General features: G+C 34.7%; 2 protein-coding genes across 2 annotated transcripts in view; both read right to left on the bottom strand.

Moving 5' to 3' along the window:
* LOC124357932 (flocculation protein FLO11-like) overlaps positions 1–14,870 on the bottom strand; it is a 19,185-nt gene extending 4,315 nt beyond the window's left edge. The window contains exons 1-5 of the mRNA XM_046810057.1: positions 14,662–14,870; positions 14,247–14,386; positions 11,685–11,869; positions 3,405–3,602; positions 781–899 (exon numbers count right to left, since the gene is read on the bottom strand). Of these exons, the coding sequence (XP_046666013.1) occupies positions 781–899; positions 3,405–3,407 (122 nt within the window). The 5' untranslated portion in view covers positions 3,408–3,602; positions 11,685–11,869; positions 14,247–14,386; positions 14,662–14,870. The remainder of the gene's footprint in view (positions 1–780; positions 900–3,404; positions 3,603–11,684; positions 11,870–14,246; positions 14,387–14,661) is intronic.
* Positions 14,662–18,424, bottom strand: part of LOC124357931 (transmembrane protein 131 homolog) — a 21,459-nt gene continuing 17,696 nt past the window's right edge. Inside the window, exon 7 of the mRNA XM_046810056.1 lies at positions 14,662–15,078. Within this exon, the coding sequence (XP_046666012.1) occupies positions 14,892–15,078 (187 nt within the window). The 3' untranslated portion in view covers positions 14,662–14,891. The remainder of the gene's footprint in view (positions 15,079–18,424) is intronic.

Here is an 18,424-nt window from a genome sequence, read left to right as displayed (position 1 = left end):
GAGAAAAAAGTACATAAAGAGCAAGAAGCTAGTTGTTTGTACAACAGTTTGACCATTAAGCTCAACTCAAACTGGAGAAAAAAGTACATAAAGAGCAAGAAGCTAGTTGTTTGTACAACAGTTTGACCATTAAGCTCAACTCAAATTGGAGAAAAAAGTACATAAAGAGCAAGAAGCTAGTTGTTTGTACAACAGTTTGACCATTAAGCTCAACTCAAACTGGAGAAAAAAGTACATAAAGAGCAAGAAGCTAGTTGTTTGTACAACAGTTTGACCATTAAGCTCAACTCAAACTGGAGAAAAAAGTACATAAAGAGCAAGAAGCTAGTTGTTTGTACAACAGTTTGACCATTAAGCTCAACTCAAATTGGAGAAAAAAGTACATAAAGAGCAAGAAGCTAGTTGTTTGTACAACAGTTTGACCATTAAGCTCAACTCAAACTGGAGAAAAAAGTACATAAAGAGCAAGAAGCTAGTTGTTTGTACTGACTGTACGCGATTGAAAATTATCCACATTTTTTTGGAAAAGATAATAACATATGAATGAAACATGATTTTTTATCCATGCACTGTAAGAGTCCAACTTCACTGAGAACCAAAAAAGATTGAATTATCATGTTGAAATTTAAAGCAATGATGTAGTTTTTTTATATCCATGCGACTGTGGACCTTCACTGGGTTTCTGAAGGTCAAACAATAATCAACAATACAACCTTGAGGTACTTTCTAAAGTGACTAGATGTAACCTATACATGTACACATGTAGTAGTAAGAACTTACTTGAGATCAAGCACAGGTTGAACAGTGGCATTGTCCCGAGACATGGCTAGTAGCGCACACTTTAGTGCCCGATCAGACTCGAGAAACGCTGCAGCCAGCACACACACCAGCAGAAACATCTACACATCAGACACTAATGTATAACAACTGATTTATACAAATACTAGGCAAAAAGGCACATTAACAAAAATAATTGTGGTCTTCATTCTCAATTTGATACCGATAATATATGTAACTAAGAATATGATTCTAAAACATTCTATCATTCTACATTTCATCATCAGTTCATTGCCTTTACAGGCAAAAGCGCTTTTAATTTTAAATTATATTGTGGAAGAAATAAAAACATCTCTCAAATTAAAGGGTTCGTTCTTTAGATTCGTTCAATCAGTGGGGGTTAGATCAGATTGTTGCAGATTTTATCCATATTATTATTCTAACAGTAAAATATAAGTTATAACCTTCTTGAATTTGTTCACTAAAGGTGGCAAGGGGACTTGCTACTAATTCCACCTTCTGGGCATAATACTGGTTTGATTTGGTTTAATACGCCTCATGACCGGCAATATCAATCGATATAAAAACATAATAATTTTCACCTCGGCTAAAGCTTCAGAGCCTCGGTATCGAGGGAACTGTCGATATCTACATACCAATATGGACCGAGGTATTCAAGTATGTCATCTCATAAATATACTATTCAACAAGAACTTAACAAAAATAAGGTTGAAATTAGGACTTCAAATTGACCTCAAGTTGGAGGAGATGATATAGAATATAGGTGTAGATGTTTCACCTGAACTGAGACAAGTTGTAAAATCCAAAAATGTTTGAATTGATAAGAAGCAAAGCAAAATATGCGAAACCTAAGGAAACCAATAGTAGTGATGAATGACCAGTGTTGCTGTGACTTATGTATAACTTCATCTGTTTCAGGAGAGTTGTATCATTGGCATACAACACTGATGTACAAGGAACATTGGCAGGAAAATCATTTACAGCGATCAAGAATAAAAAAGGTCCCAGAACAGAACCTTGTGGTACTCCAACTTGGAAGTTCTTTTTTTAATTTTTGATAGCTGTAAATTATTTTCCTGCCTATGTTCCTTGTGCCTATGTTTTCTTTAAATTATACAATTTATAAAGATGTTAAGCCTGTCAAGTTATTAGGAATACATCTGGATAGTAGACTGGGTTTGGACCATCATATAGAACAATTATGTGTGAAATTGTCAAGAGTTGTCTATCTATTACATAAATTAAGAAAATGTATTGCCTTAGACATGCTAGTTTCAACTTATTATGCTTTTTTTACTCACATCATATGGAATAAAACTGTGGGACAATAGTAGTGGTGTACAAAAAGCTTTTAAATGATAGAAAAGGGCACTGAGAGCTATTAAGAATGTACCTGAAAGAGAAATATGTGTACCAATTTTTAAGGAACTAAAAATAATGACAATTTCAAATTTGTATGTTTATTATTGTTTAGTGAATGTTAAGAGTCATTAAGTAATTTTGTAACTAGAAAGGAAATTCATAGTTATTTTACCAGAAAAAAATCATATTCTAGATTTACCTACTGCCAAACTTGAAAAAAGTAAAAGCAGCCACATATATATGAAAATTAAGCTATTTAACAAATTACCGCAAACAGCTTGGTCTATACCTATAAAAAGATTTAAAACAGTAGTGGAAAGCTGGTCAAAAGAAAATGTATTTTATTCTGTCAATAAATAATTTTTTAGCCTGTGATACTAGTACTATACATTTTAACTACATTGATATATTGTTTTTTATTTTATTTATTTCTTTGTTTGAGTATTAAGTGTATGTATTTGTTGTTGTTATCATAGTTTTGTATAGATTATTTATATATTTATTTAATTATTATAACTTCAATGTTACCTGTTATTACCTTAGAGATAACTACTGCGAATTTGACAACTGTCCTTTGGATGGAGATTTAGATTTATATTAAGAAAAGGGTTAATTGTAAATCTGACTTTGTGAATTGCACAAAATTCTGTACTCTAGTTGTTTTCAATCTGTGTATGTCTTGCTGGTTCCCATCAAATTAAATTATCCAAAGCTCTTTTAAACTCTAATGTCATACTTATAAACATTTTCTCCCAGTCTATAGAAGTAGTACAAAATAAACTTTGCAATGCCAGAAGGGAAACAGGGGCTTTGTAACTGACTTTCACTTAATATGATCGACAAGTCTAATTATTCAATTATAATGCCACTGGCATAGAAAAGATTAGAATAAAGTTAATAAATTAAGCAAGTTCACCCACCTGTCCCCTGTGAATACTTCAACCCCTATAAACACAAGCCAGTTGGAGTAAACAGACACATTGTTCTATTCTGTTCCATCACTCAGCTGATTCAAATAATTTTGCTTGGTTAACATACATCAAAATAAAGCAAAACATATGTAATAATAATATAGAATGATTTTGTCATCTACCTAACCTAGGGAAACAAAAATTTGCTTGAAATAGTTCCAACTGCCACTGGTATACTGTACAAGAATAATGTCTACATAACAGTTTGACGTTCATGTGAAAACACACTAAAGTGTTAAATATATAATTTGATCACTCAAAGTTAGCACTGACCATAAACGTGACTGCACAGTAGTAGAGCAAGGGCTCCCAGGCCGGACGCGCCAACACGTTGGAGCACGAACTGAGTAGGAATGGTGGCAATGTTGCTACCAGTGTGTAGTTGGCAGCAGTGTCACTCTCGCTGGTCCACACTCCCAATGTGCGCTGTACCCGTGCCAACGTGAAGTCTGGCGTGAACGCGATGTCCACCTGTTTAACAAATATCACACCTACTAAAGCAGCACCATTCACGGTATGAACTGATTACTAGTTACTAACATTGGTCAAGAAATTTAATAGCGTATTTTATTATAGGCTTCTTTATAATTCCACGAATACGGATAATTTTTATAGATGCCACACACAAATGTGAACTCACACAGAACACTATGAAAACCAAATCTGATATGTAAGAGAGAATATTACAAACAATAGAAGATGTTAACTCAAGCAATTTCTCAACATAACTCTGATATACGCAAAATTATTTTCACACTTTCTTCAACACAAATGGAAAATTAATAATATATAGAAAGAGAAGAGGTAAGGGAGAAATCAGAAATTTATTGTCACGTAACGTTACATAAATGTAGTAGATAAAATCTACAATGAACAGGTGACTCGTCAATATAGTTTAAAATATACTAATTTTAAAAAGTTATAAACATAATTAACAATTCATTGATAAATAATCAATATTAATCGCACAAACAGTGATCCAGTAAGTATATAAAACATTTAAACTCTAATGATACAGGTACAGATTATAATTCATATTAAAATTAAATAAAGATAGATGTAGCTATATACCACTAAAATAAATGAATTTACAAAACATAAAACACATTTAAAATAATTAGTGATAAAATAAATACAGTAATTAATATATATACATCAAAATGTTTTGATAGAATTTAAGTAATGAAGTTGCATCATTTAGAAAATTTCTGAATAATATTCTTTCTCTATTAAAATATGTTTTAATTTATAGAGAACTTTTCTGGAGGCAAAGAGGATAATAATAAAGGGACATTTCAAATAATTAGTTCTATGGATTGGGTATGTAAGTTCTCTCTGTCTTGTATTATACTCATGATCTTTTGTGGTGATATTATTAATAAGTTTTTATGGGTATACATTAAGACCTCATATATATAAAGTACGGAGTGGTCAATAAATTTAACTGTTTAAATATGACCTACATGATCTAAAACTAAATGATTCTCAAAGCTCTTTTTTTGCAATATAAAAATAGAAATTGCTTTGGGGAAGCATGCCAATAAGTATTAAGTAATAAGGTTGCATCATCACTTGAAAATCACAATATTTTGTAAAATTTTAAGGCAAAACACGCAGAGCTAATATTCTTTCTGTAATTAAATAATGTTTTTCGTCAATGTATAATTAAAAACTTTACTGTATTAGAAACACCTACCGATTTTCATTGAAATTCACGGTACTGAAGAATAGATTTATTTTGGTGTGTTTTATTGTAACAATTTTAGTCTATTTAAAAATAAACATTTCAATTATTTAATTTTAAGATAAGTGATGAGATTGGGTATGTACAATGCAAACTCTACAGTGTCTTAGGTCTTTATACTATGATCCTGTGGTGTATTATTTAAAGTCACATACAATATTAAGACCTCATATATACATAAAGTGACGGTCAATGGTCAATAAATTTAACTGTTTAAATGGATAGACCCCCTACACAGACTTCCATTCAGATTCATATTTTATGCTTAATTTTAATCAATTTTTTGTTTCCTATGATTCTCATAAGCTAAACTTTAATTCTCTCACACCATATAAATTCAATTTTTTAATAAGATTGTTATGTATAACGCAATCAAAAGCGCTAGATAAATCGCAGAACACACCAGCAGTGGCCCGCGACTCATCCAAGGCTTGAGAAACCTCATTTACCAAATGAGCCAAGGCCCCTTCAGTGCCATGACCTCTACTAAAGCCAAATTGATTTTTATGAAATAAGTCATATTGTTCCAAATATCCAGTTAACTGAGAAATTTACAACACTTTCAAAAATTTTTGAAAAAACTATGGGAACTGAAATTGGGCGATAGTTTTCAATGTGAGCTCTGTTTCCTTTTTTCAAAGAAAGGTGTTTATCACAGAATATTTTCAGTCTGTCAGGAAATTCGCTCTTCATAAAAAGAGAAATTAATTAGAGTACATAGTTGGGTACAGATGTAAGAATTCACTTTTTTTATAAGGAAGGTAGGAACATCATCCCATCCTGTGGAATTTATATTTTTAAATTTCATTATGGCTTTTGATACATCTTTGTTTTTTTACAGTTAAAAATTTGAATTCATGAGGCGTTTGTTTCATATTATGAAAAATCATATGCTCATTATAGGGTATACTTTTGGAAGCTTGTTTAAGTTTCTCTGCAGCTAAAGCAAAATGTTCATTGAATTCTTGTACAATTCTATTTGGATCAGATATTGTATCATTGTCAATAATTAATTGTCCAAGACTTTTTTCCTTTTGACCGAATCCCAATTCAGATTTAACGACTGACCAGACAGCCTTAGATTTATTTCTCGACTTGGAAATTAGTTCGTCATTAAACATTCGTTTTAGCATTGTTAACCAACTTTTCTAAATATTCCTCTGTATGTTCTATAATATTTTTAAAAGCAATGGTGATTTGTTTGTTTTGACTAAGCTGTGTAACTCTCTTTTTTTATACTTGAAATTTTTATCCCCGTAGTACACCAGGAGTTTTTAGTAATTCTCGTCTTCCCACTAATGGTTTTCATTAGAAACATTCATTAAATATTAACAAGAATTCCGACAAAAAAGCATTAAAGTTATTGTTTACATTATCAGATGGGTCCAAAGTCCAATTTAGTTTTTTTTTATTCTTGATTCAAAAAGAAGAACAAGACATTTATTACAGAAAAAAATCTTTTACTTATTAAAATTGATTCTCTTTTAGTTTTCTCAGGTAAACTGGATGGAAATAAACAAAGAATTATGATCTGACCACCCCATGTCAAAATTTATTTTATCATTTACCATACAGTTCATACTTGAAAAAAATGTTGTCTATGCATGACATTGTAAAAATCAGTAATTCTGGTTGGTGCCAAAAAATTATATAAAAACCCATTTTGTGTCAGAATGTTTTTAAAAGTATTAACATTGTTACAATTTTCATTCAACAAGTTGATATTAAAATCAGAAGCCACCACAGAATACTCTGTTATTTTATGTTTTGCTAACCAAATCTAACCAATTCTGTATTTTATTTAAAAAGATTTCTGTGGAGTTTGATGAACAATATTTAGCTGGTGGTGGAGTTTCTATTAAATAGATGCTATTGTAACATTATAATCAATTAGATTTATAAAGCAACCTTCAAAATGAAAGTCAGCATTAAAACATCTAAGGTTAATGTTTTCTTCAAACTTAATACCAGATTTGACTAAGATACACGATCCACCTCTAAGAGTTGTTTTTCTTACAAAGTAAGATGCAAGTTTTAAAAAACCCCTTTAATTTTTTCAAAATTTCAATATTTGATTCATTTAGCCAATGTTCACTAAAACAAATAATAGATATGTCTTTGCCTTCATGTTCAAGAAAAATTTTCAATGTCATTTATTTTACACAAAAAACCTTGAGTATTACAAAACATTATCCAAATGCTGTATCAAATATTTTGTTATCTATACATCATTTTTTGCCTGTGAAGGTTAGTATTATTAATGACGTGGGGTGCAATCAATTCCAAATCTAAACTTCTATTTAACAATCCTTTCTTGACATTTATTTTATTCCTAAAAATGTCTACCAACTTCAGCAGGACAAAGGTTTTGTGAATTCACATTAGAGATTTGACTTTCACTCACACTATCACCATCACTAGAGCCTAAACCACAAACTGACTGCTCCTCTCCCATGACACCAGACACAGCAGATGCGTAGCTGTGTTCACACGGCATGACGATCAGGGATGAATGAAAATGATTCAGCTGAGAGTCCAGTAACAACCACAGAGAGAGCAAGATTGTTTAGTTGGCAATGGATCTTGTAGTTTGTTTTGAAAATCTTCAGGCAATAAATCACACTTCTGGATCCCAATGTTGTTCATGTTTGCATCCATTACAGAAGTCCTGTGAGATGGAGAGAGATCTTTATTGGGACTAATTCTGCCTTTGCATTTTTGTCTGAAATTTGCTTTTTACAGGAAGAAGCTACCCAGTGAATAGTTCGATTAAGATGATCAGTGCCCTTGTAGTTTAAATGAATGCCATCTTTGGCCAAGTGTAAATCAGATAAATTCCTACTAACATCCACAAAAACCACACCAAGTTCTCTACAAAGCCATCTTAGGTTTTTTATTTGAGCGATTAATCAGATGATACTCTATGTCATGTCTTGGTTAGAATAGCATTTAAAATTATTTGAGCACTTGGAAACTTGTATTTTGCCGCCTTTATAACATTTCCAACCGCCCCCATTACATCTTCCGGATTTCTAGTCTGGTGTAGGTCATTTGTACCGATATGTAGAAAAACACATGTAGGCTGCAACTTACGTTCAGTGAATTTTAGTATTTTGTTGCAAAGTACATTAGCTCTTGCACCACGAAATGCGCCAACATAAGCATCAGGGAACTGTAACATGTTTCAGAATGGAATCTCCCAAAACAAGGATAGATTTCTTTTTTTTTTAGTAGTACAAGAAAGACTGCTGTTTTTCCAGGCAAATTTATGACTATCCAGAGATTTAATATTGGAATTAACCATAGTCTTCATTTTGGTTCCTATATTTAAAATCCTTTGAATGTGAAAACCAAGCGGTTTCTCAGGTGGCTGTAAAGCAACTGTAAGCATTATCGACGTTGGACTGCTCACCTGAATCCATCAGAACACTGTACCTGTTAGAGACCACAGTTAACTTGTCATTAGTAAAATTTTTAGGTTTGACAGTTTTATTTAAACTTTGCTTCTCAACAGTAGTCCAGCCAGGTAAAAGTTGTAGTGGACTCCCGAATGATTTACAGTACCAGTCTTCAAGTGACAATCCCTCATAGGGTTTCCCTGTTGCAGTAGCCCATCAAGTAAACAACCTAGCATTCACCAGAACATCTAAGCCACACTGAAGCCTTTTTTTTGCTGTAATACATGGCATTTTTATAATATTGTCTGGATTATAGCCTATATTTTTGGCAAATTTTATCTGCACTGTTTGCATTCATTCCCATTATGGAATCAAAGTGTAAGAGCGACATATTGATAGTGTCAACTACTAACAGACTCCAGTGTGATCCTGAGTCATCTTTATCTGGGATTAAACCGTCACTAAAGGCAACAAAAAACAAATTTGTGTAAATTAAAAGAAAGTTGTCTCATAGTATAATCAACATCCATGCCATTAGCCAGCTTCAGGAACCGAGTCGATGCAGGACCCAAGAACAATATAGACTTTCCAACTATAGATTTGTCTCTAAAAGAGTCAAAATAACATTCCATCATGGAGTCGTTCAGCCAGTTATTTCTATTAGTTAATGGCACATTATAAGATTTATGTGAGGGACAGTTTTTGTTTTTTTCCACTAGAGAAGAATTTTGCAGCACAGTTACTTTTTTACTTTGGGTTTTAAGTTGAGTTATCAGGGTCTTCATTTTTAGTTTCGAGGTCAGTGACAAGAGCCCTGCTATCAGCTAGCTTACTTTTTAAGGGAATACAGTTCTTTATTGTATCCCATAACGTTTTTTCAATACTTTCAGCTTTTTCCAATGATGCCTTACTTTCATCCTCCAGTTGAAGTGTAACTAACTCAGCACTTAGCTTCATATGTTTCATTTCGTTTAACTTTATATTCAGCATATTGTTATCATTTTCCAGAAGTTCTATTTTGGAGGTTAAGAGATGTAATATTATCAAAGAACATTTCCTCAATAGCATTTTCTCTGAGTGATATGTTAATTTTTGTAGAACGAAGCTCCTCTCTTAGGCTTTCATTTTCCTCTACCAAAGAGCTCAGCATTTCGTCTTGTATTGAAATGTTAACGTCATCTTTATTAATATTTTTACACATATCAGTTCCTGATAATTTACCAGATGATGAAATGGGGCAATGAATTAAAACAGGAAGATCATCCTCCTTACTATCTAGATGGCTAGACGCTGTACAAGTGCTCTGATTCATAATTATTTCTGCCTCAGTAATAGCATCCTTTAGGCTTTTTTTGATACTAGATTTATTCAGAAGAATTTGTTTTTAGTTTCTTCAAAAGAGCTGAGGCAAGATATAGTACAGTATGCTGTCTGATTGGTACCAAAAAATTTTAGTTTAAATTTTTTCCTGCCACCCTCATCATCTACAGACATAATAGTAAGCAGGCCACTGGAATGACCTCTTATTTTAGCAAAAACGATGTTCCCTACCATAAATGTCATGTTGATATTAATTCAGAACAATTATCTGTTGATAACTGTTTTTATAATTTAGATTGTACAATCAAAGTTGGTAGCAAACTACAAAATGAGTATTAAACTTCTTTCTTTCAAATGTCACTAATTAAAGAAAATTGATTAAAATTAATTTTTAAGAATAAGTAAATAAAAATGTCTGTTAGATATTATTTTGTATGATAGGTGTCGAGAATAAATCACAAAATATTTATGTTCAATAGAAATAAGTAACAAAAATTATTCAACAGCAGAGGGATTTGAACCCATTATCCTATAGTTCAACAAGTTTTCAGAGATAGACACTATACCAACTGAGCTATTGGACTTGTTGATAAGCAATTGAATAAGTTATATCTTCAGCCAAACAGAAAGCTGATGTCAGATAAGAACAGCAGAGCCGAGCCCAGGGGGGTCAAACTGCAACTAGAGTCCAGCACCAATTATCTTATCAAGTCATCTACACATGTGATAATAACTAACAACTCAAGTCTCAAGTCTATGCAAAGATAAAAAAAATAGAATAATTAAACTTTTTCCTTTCACTTTTATAAATGTTACAAATTGTTCACCTGGTTACTGAAGAAAAAAATCTTACTTGACACTTAGGTGTAAATTTTAGCACTAAAAGAAACTAAGAAACCACAGTATCTGAGCCAGAAAGCAGGAGCACAAAGCCTCTTTTACTCACATAATGCTAAAGGAAGAAATCTGGTGGTGTCACACAAACGATATGTAGATGAACTGCCAACTTGCTCCTCCCACCCAACCCTATTTGTGCTTCTGTAGGTAACTTAGATGTAGGGCCCAACATTATTGAGGATTTCAGGCAACAAAATTTCAATTCTAGTACTTTCAACCAGGAGACAATGTATTATCCTTAAAAATGGTCACACGCGTTTTTCCTTCCAGGCCAATGATTGATTGGCCTTGATGATTTATTTGAAACAAAGCAGACTGATTCATCTACCAGTTTTGTTGTCTGTAATTTGGACCTCAACTATCCAATTAATCTCTATTAATAATAAGACTTGTTTTTAAAACACTGTAGACACAATGTAATATAAATCACCAAACATTATAATTCAATTATTACAATTTATTATTATACTTCATTACATTTACTATAAAATATAAACAATTCCTCCTTATGGCTCTGTCTGGCAAAGTGCTTACTTAGTAATTGTTGCACAACTTTATTGTTATTCTACATTTGATTAGGAACATTTACTGCTGTAGATAAGACAGCGAGGTAGTTTCCCTGCGATCATTTATTTTCATGCAAAGTGCATGTGTAATATTTAAACTGCTTTGGTATTGACAGACTCTTTATTTCACCAATTGTGTTTTTTTGTGTTTAGAGCTGTTTTTTATTTCGATACTATGGAAAATTGTGATGTGTGCACTAAAGCCACGACTGGCAAACAGGTTAAGTTGGATAGCACCGATTGTTAGCAATCGTTCCATGCAACTCACGAGTAAAAGTGATGCAGATTACAAAGTGGTGAATGGAATTTTGATGTCCAGGAATGTAAATTATTCTTGAAGATGATACAATGGCAAACATTTTTGAAATAACTGAAACTTGGAAAGTTCACAAAGACAACTTTAATAAATCTCATGAAGCTATAGGTGAGAGATTGGATGAAAACGCTCAATCATAGTTACGATAACATTTGTTGTATTGTAGGAACGGTCAAACTTACACTTACTACTAATTACTTACTAAATGATACTAGATAGAATGTCTAACTTTGTCTACAAAGTGTAGAGACATTAGACTGACACCTTACTGTATAGTACTACCTAATTATCCTCAGCATTCTGTGCACGTACCTTGCGAGTAGTGTTGGGGAGCAGCTGGAAGGCCTCACAGTTGAGCACACGGAAGCCATAGCCCTCACAAGGCAAGCCACTGATGTGAAACCCGTGCACCAGAATGGGCAGAGCCCCTGTGTTTCGAGCAGTGAACGAACGCTTCACTGTCAGATTGGGTGCTGGAAACTTTCTCTGCTTCTCTCCTGGAATCATAGAAAATTAAGGAGTAAAAATTACATTTCTTGATTTAATCATTTGTAATTGCAATGGGTCTGAGCCAGAAAGTATTAGTATGAAGTATAATTAGTATTAAATAATCTCTCACTCACATAAAATCTAGCCACACCAGTCCACCATATCTTCTCTAGCTCCATTAACAGTAACAAGTTATCGTTACTCTGGCCCTTTTCATTTTATCACAATAATTACTCAAGCCCACCACATTAACTATTACCTTGAGCTACACAATTCACTATTGTCGAACCAGCTTATACTATTGCTTAAAAAATAACAAAGGATTCGGTATTGAATTCAGAATTGTTACCACAATTTTGGTATCAGAATTTAAATAAAAATTTTTGCAGCAGCCCATTCCTAATTATGATTCATTAGAAATTAAACAATTAACTATTTATTAAACATTTAAACTCTTCAACACTCAAAATACCTTCAAGAAAACCTCCCACCTACGCAGGACAGCCTTCACCTAATGCTAGTTCGCCCCAAGTTACTTGATCTACACAAACCCACCAACTCCCACGAGATCCATGAGACACAACTAATCCTACAAAGCTTGCAATATCCTCCTACAGCCTGGAAACATTCACCTAATGCTAGTTCGCCCCAAGTTACTTGATCTACACAAACCCACCAACTCCCACGAGATCCATGAGACACAATTAATCCTACAAAGCTTGCAATATCCTCCTACAGCCTGGAAACATTCACCTAATGCTAGTTCGCTCCAAGTTACTTGATCTACACAAACCCACCAACTCCCACGAGATCCATGAGACACAATTAATCCTACAAAGCTTGCAATATCCTCCTACAGCCTGGAAACATTCACCTAATGCTAGTTCGCCCCAAGTTACTTGATCTACACAAACCCACCAACTCCCACGAGATCCATGAGACACAATTAATCCTACAAAGCTTGCAATATCCTCCTACAGCCTGGAAACATTCACCTAATGCTAGTTCGCTCCAAGTTACTTGATCTACACAAACCCACCAACTCCCACGAGATCCATGAGACACAACTAATCCTACAAAGCTTGCAATATCCTCCTACAGCCTGGAAACATTCACCTAATGCTAGTTCGCCCCAAGTTACTTGATCTACACAAACCCACCAACTCCCACGAGATCCATGAGACACAATTAATCCTACAAAGCTTGCAATATCCTCCTACAGCCTGGAAACATTCACCTAATGCTAGTTCGCTCCAAGTTACTTGATCTACACAAACCCACCAACTCCCACGAGATCCATGAGACACAATTAATCCTACAAAGCTTGCAATATCCTCCTACAGCCTGGAAACATTCACCTAATGCTAGTTCGCCCCAAGTTACTTGATCTACACAAACCCACCAACTCCCACAAGATCCATGAGACACAACTAATCCTACAAAGCTTGCAATATCCTCCTACAGCCTGGAAACATTCACCTAATGCTAGTTCGCCCCAAGTTACTTGATCTACACAAACCCACCAACTCCCACGAGATCCATGAGACACAATTAATCCTACAAAGCTTGCAATATCCTCCTACAGCCTGGAAAACATTCACCTAATGCTAGTTCGCCCCAAGTTACTTGATCTACACAAACCCACCAACTCCCACAAGATCCATGAGACACAACTAATCCTACAAAGCTTGCAATATCCTCCTACAGCCTGGAAACATTCACCTAATGCTAGTTCGCCCCAAGTTACTTGATCTACACAAACCCACCAACTCCCACAAGATCCATGAGACACAACTAATCCTACAAAGCTTGCAATATCCTCCTACAGCCTGGAAACATTCACCTAATGCTAGTTCGCCCCAAGTTACTTGATCTACACAAACCCACCAACTCCCACGAGATCCATGAGACACAATTAATCCTACAAAGCTTGCAATATTCTCCTACAGCCTGGAAACATCCACCTAATGCTAGTTCGCCCCATGTTTCTTGACCCACAAAAAAATCAACAATTCCCTGAGATACATGGGTCACAACAAATCCTTCAAAGCTTGCCCTATCCTCAAATCTATGCCTGACAGCCATTTCAGCTATGGATCTTATTGCTGCTTTCTGTACAGTGGTACTCTGTTTAGATTAATAGCAGAGGTGTCAGATTACAATACTATACCAAATGTTAGACTCCAGGGGTGCATGATAAGCTTCAAATTAATCTGTACAAGCGTGCCCACTTGTACACACACAAGACATTCTCACTTACAGTACTATACTATATGTGTAACATATCGTGTACAAAGGGTTCGGACCTATTTAATGGAAGTTTTTAAATCCTGCTAATGTTAAAAAAAGAAAAATGTCCTTATCTTTTTGATGAAAGGAACTTACTTTCACAGTCTTTGAGATGTTTCTCGGCCAGTTCAAACAGTAGAGGGGTGGAGGAGCCAGGCTTACGGTTGCCAAACTTGAACTGAGTGTACGCTCCCGAGCCCGACAGCTGCACTGTGTCCAACACCGTCAGATTGTTTCTACAACAGAAATTATTAATTTGAGATTATTTTCTTAATAGTTATTTACACTTCCTGAGTAAAATATGATATACTACAATGTATATTTACAGCAAATCTTGTAGAATTGGCAATTTTTATATAATCTTGTAGAAGAGTGTAAAACTGATCATTTTGTTTATTTCAAATTGCACTAATCTAGGTTTCAGTGATTATCTAGCAATATTTTTCCGGAAATAGCATTTATATCAAATTTAAAATTATGATTACAATCTTAAAGAATATGTGTTACTTACCTCAGCAGAAGAAGGGCAGAGGAAAGGTGAGCGCCTGAAGGTGTGAAGTCCACACGCACTGTTGTGTTAGTGCCAGGAGGTATCACAAACACCCAGGTGTCACGGTGTATGTGAGGTCCTGACGTTCTGTACTGAGAGTCGACAGAGTCCACCGCAAACTCTCCCGGGATAGATTGTGCGCCTGCCAGTGCTTCTGGTTTTAGCCTGGGCAAGCATCAACATGTTTTAAACTAATAATTAATCCATCCTGAAGGTGTGAAGTCCACACGCACTGTTGTGTTAGTGCCAGGAGGTATCACAAACACCCAGGTGTCACGGTGTATGTGAGGTCCTGACGTTCTGTACTGAGAGTCGACAGAGTCCACCGCAAACTCTCCCGGGATAGATTGTGCGCCTGCCAGTGCTTCTGGTTTTAGCCTGGGCAAGCATCAACATGTTTTAAACTAATAATTAATCCATCCTGAAGGTGTGAAGTCCACACGCACTGTTGTGTTGGTGCCAGGAGGTATCACAAACACCCAGGTGTCACGGTGTATGTGAGGTCCTGACGTTCTGTACTGAGAGTCTATCACAAACTCTTCCGGGATAGACTATCACTGTACTAGGACTTAAAACATGTAAATTGTTAAACGTACTGTATTAAATTGATTCAAGAAGTAAATTATTACATTTTTAAAACTTGTTTTTAACCTTCTTGTAAGAATAATTCTTTGAAAATCTAAAGTGAAACATACCACTTCGTAGATGATGTGAATTTCTTTTGTTACTTCAAACAATAATTTGAAATGATCTCTCTTCAATGGTATTAAAACATCACTGATTTTCATCACCCACTTCACTGAATGATCATTGAAATATAAGGAATGAACTAAATCACTCCTGACACAAAATTCAAGATTTTTATTTGCAATTACAAAATTTAACAATAGACACTCAAATCCTAATCTATTATATAAAAATGAAACTGTTCGTGTGTAACAGCATCACTCACAAACGGCTGGACGGATTCGCCTAATTTTTTTTAAAATTTGTTCGTCTTGATCTGTAGAAGGTTATAGGATACTTTTTATCCCTTTCCCGATTCAGGATTCCGCCCCACTGGTTACAGAAATACCCGTAAGAAATGCATTGCAGCAAACATATGTTATTAAGTGAAAGAGTCTTTTCAAATTTTTAATCAGCTGTTCTTTGTAAACATATATAATGCGACAAAAAATATATTTATATATAATTTAATTACTACACTTATAGTTTTAAAGCATAGAGTAAGCTTAAGAGAAACGACAAATTTTGTTTAAACTGTTTCTGCAATCACTGTTAAACATAGACTTTACTATCCAGATAATACAATTCAAATTTGACGTAAAAATTCACCTTTAACTGCAATATTTATTTAATATAAACCATGCTCATGCTTGATCAGAAGAGCAATGCAGATATCATAATTACTATCTTACGTTGGCTACAAATATAAAGAATGTTATAAAATCAACCTTAGTTGTTTTTTTTTGACAGAAGTATCAGGAATGTGGTACATACCTTCATAATGCGCCCAAGAAGCTCACGAAGGAACGACTATCAATTATCTCAGCAATGTTTAGAATGTGATAGAAAATGAATTATAGTGTACTGTTTTCAACGGGAAATTGCGTGCGAAGCCGCGGGAAACTTATTGAAATGCGCAGCGAAGCGCGCCGGGTCCGCTAGTAATATAATAAATTCCAAAGTGCCTTTGTTTATTTGATTTGTTTTCAGGCTTAAACTGATTGTGGTGAAATTTTAAATGAACATTCTTAGGGTTCTTAGTATGAATACGAGGGGGTACCCAAAAAAAAACCGGAATTATTTTATAAAAATTATATATTATCAAATATTTTACAATACGACCTTATCTCCTTCAAAATAATCTCCATTACAACTAATACACTTGTCCCAACGGTATTTCCATTGATCAAAACATTTTTTGTAGTCATCTTTAGAAATGGCTGCAAGCTCGAGCTTCGTTTTTTTCTTAACCTCTTCAACGCTGTCAAATCGTTGACCTTTCAAGCCTCTTTTCATGTGTGGAAATAAAAAAAGTCGCATGGAGCGAGGTCAGGCGAGTAAGGTGCGTGGGGCAGCGGAACCATGCCGTTTTTGGCTAAAAACTGCCTAACTGAGATGGCTGTGTGTGCCGGAGCGTTGTCGTGGTGGAAGAACAAATTTGGCAGCAACCCTTTTCAGTCCTAAATCTCCTGTTACAATTCGCTGAACCGAGCCCCAAGTTAACCCACTACTCTCTGATAGTTCCTCAATTGTCTGTCGACGGTCGGTGAGCAAAAGTTCACGAATTTTCTCAACATTTTCGTCCGTTCGAGAGGTTGATGGACGTCCAGAACGAGCTTTGTCTTCAATCGACATGTCGCCATTTTTAAATCGAGCGAACCACTCGTAGACCTGAGTTTTCCCCATAGCATCATCTTTGTAAGCTGTATTCAACATTAAAATAGTTTCTGTAGCATTTTTACCAAGTAAAAAACAAAATTTCACAGCTGCACGTTGTTCACTTAAACTTGCCATGACAAAAAACGAAACAAGAACAAAACAGGGTTAGCGAAAACAGTCACTACGAAAGAACAGAATGCACTAGGACAACGGAACTGGGGTCACTGAGCTCGCAATGGGTTGCGCGACACACGCCTAGCGGCAGGAATGTGTACTACACGCTGCCGGCTGCCAGCAATACAATTCCGGTTTTTTTTGGGTACCCCCTCGTATAGGCCTATTCTTATTTCCCCTCTGGATACTAATGTAGCAAATAATCCCATCTTGGTCTCTAAAGTAATGAAATATTAATTTTGAAAGAGCCTGTTAATGTAAGCAACTGTTTTTTGTAAACATTGTTTTGACTGCACAACCATGTATTTATTAATTTAAGGACTATTTTCAATTTGTTTACATTTATGGTGTGAGAGCATAGAGCTTGATAGTAACAACATTTCTTATTTCAAACTTCTCTGCAACCGCCGTGGAGCACAGAGTAAGGAAATATTCAGACTGTAAAAAATTAAGTTTTAGTAAATATTAATTAACTCCTTTAAACGCTGTTGACGCGATCTCATGACTTTTGCTCTTAACGCCTTTGACGCGTATACATGTTTTGGCTATATTTTATTAATTTGCGTCTTCATGGTTACCCAGAGTGCAGTTATGTGTTATTCCACACGTGGAACTTGCACAGACGGTAAATGTAGTTTTAACACTCCGGTCCGATGTCACTGGGCGCAGCTGCATATGTTTATAGAGGAAGGTGGGGCAGCTGAAGCATCGGCACAGCATCAGTGATGCGTATACGCGCGGCGCTAGTCGTAGTCCAACCACTGTGTGCTTCACTTGTAAACAATGTATTTGATTTTATATGTTTATGTTCTATATATTACAATATATTTGTAATAAAACTGAGTAAAATAAACATTTTTTTTGCTTCTTTCCACTTTTCATACAGCAAAAGAGCAAAAAACAAATAAAGCACAAGCAAAACAATAAAACAAAATATAATCAATTAATATCTTACAATTTAAAATGATTTTGGAAGATTTTTACATCAAAACAAAAATCCTACAAAAATTTTCATACGGGTTACAAATATACAAATTTATGATATACAGGTGTTCGCAAAATTTGACTTCGGCTTTTTCCAATAAATAAGCGCTAAGGGAATCAGCCAATCTTAGCACAACACTGTATGGGTTAAATAGCTAATGCAGTGCTTGGCCAGTATTGT

This window comes from Homalodisca vitripennis, chromosome 3 (assembly GCF_021130785.1).
Source record: "Homalodisca vitripennis isolate AUS2020 chromosome 3, UT_GWSS_2.1, whole genome shotgun sequence".
NCBI classification, from domain to species: Eukaryota; Metazoa; Arthropoda; class Insecta; order Hemiptera; family Cicadellidae; genus Homalodisca; species Homalodisca vitripennis.
Note: the sequence above shows the minus strand (reverse complement) of the source record. Positions and strands in the feature narration are given on the sequence as shown.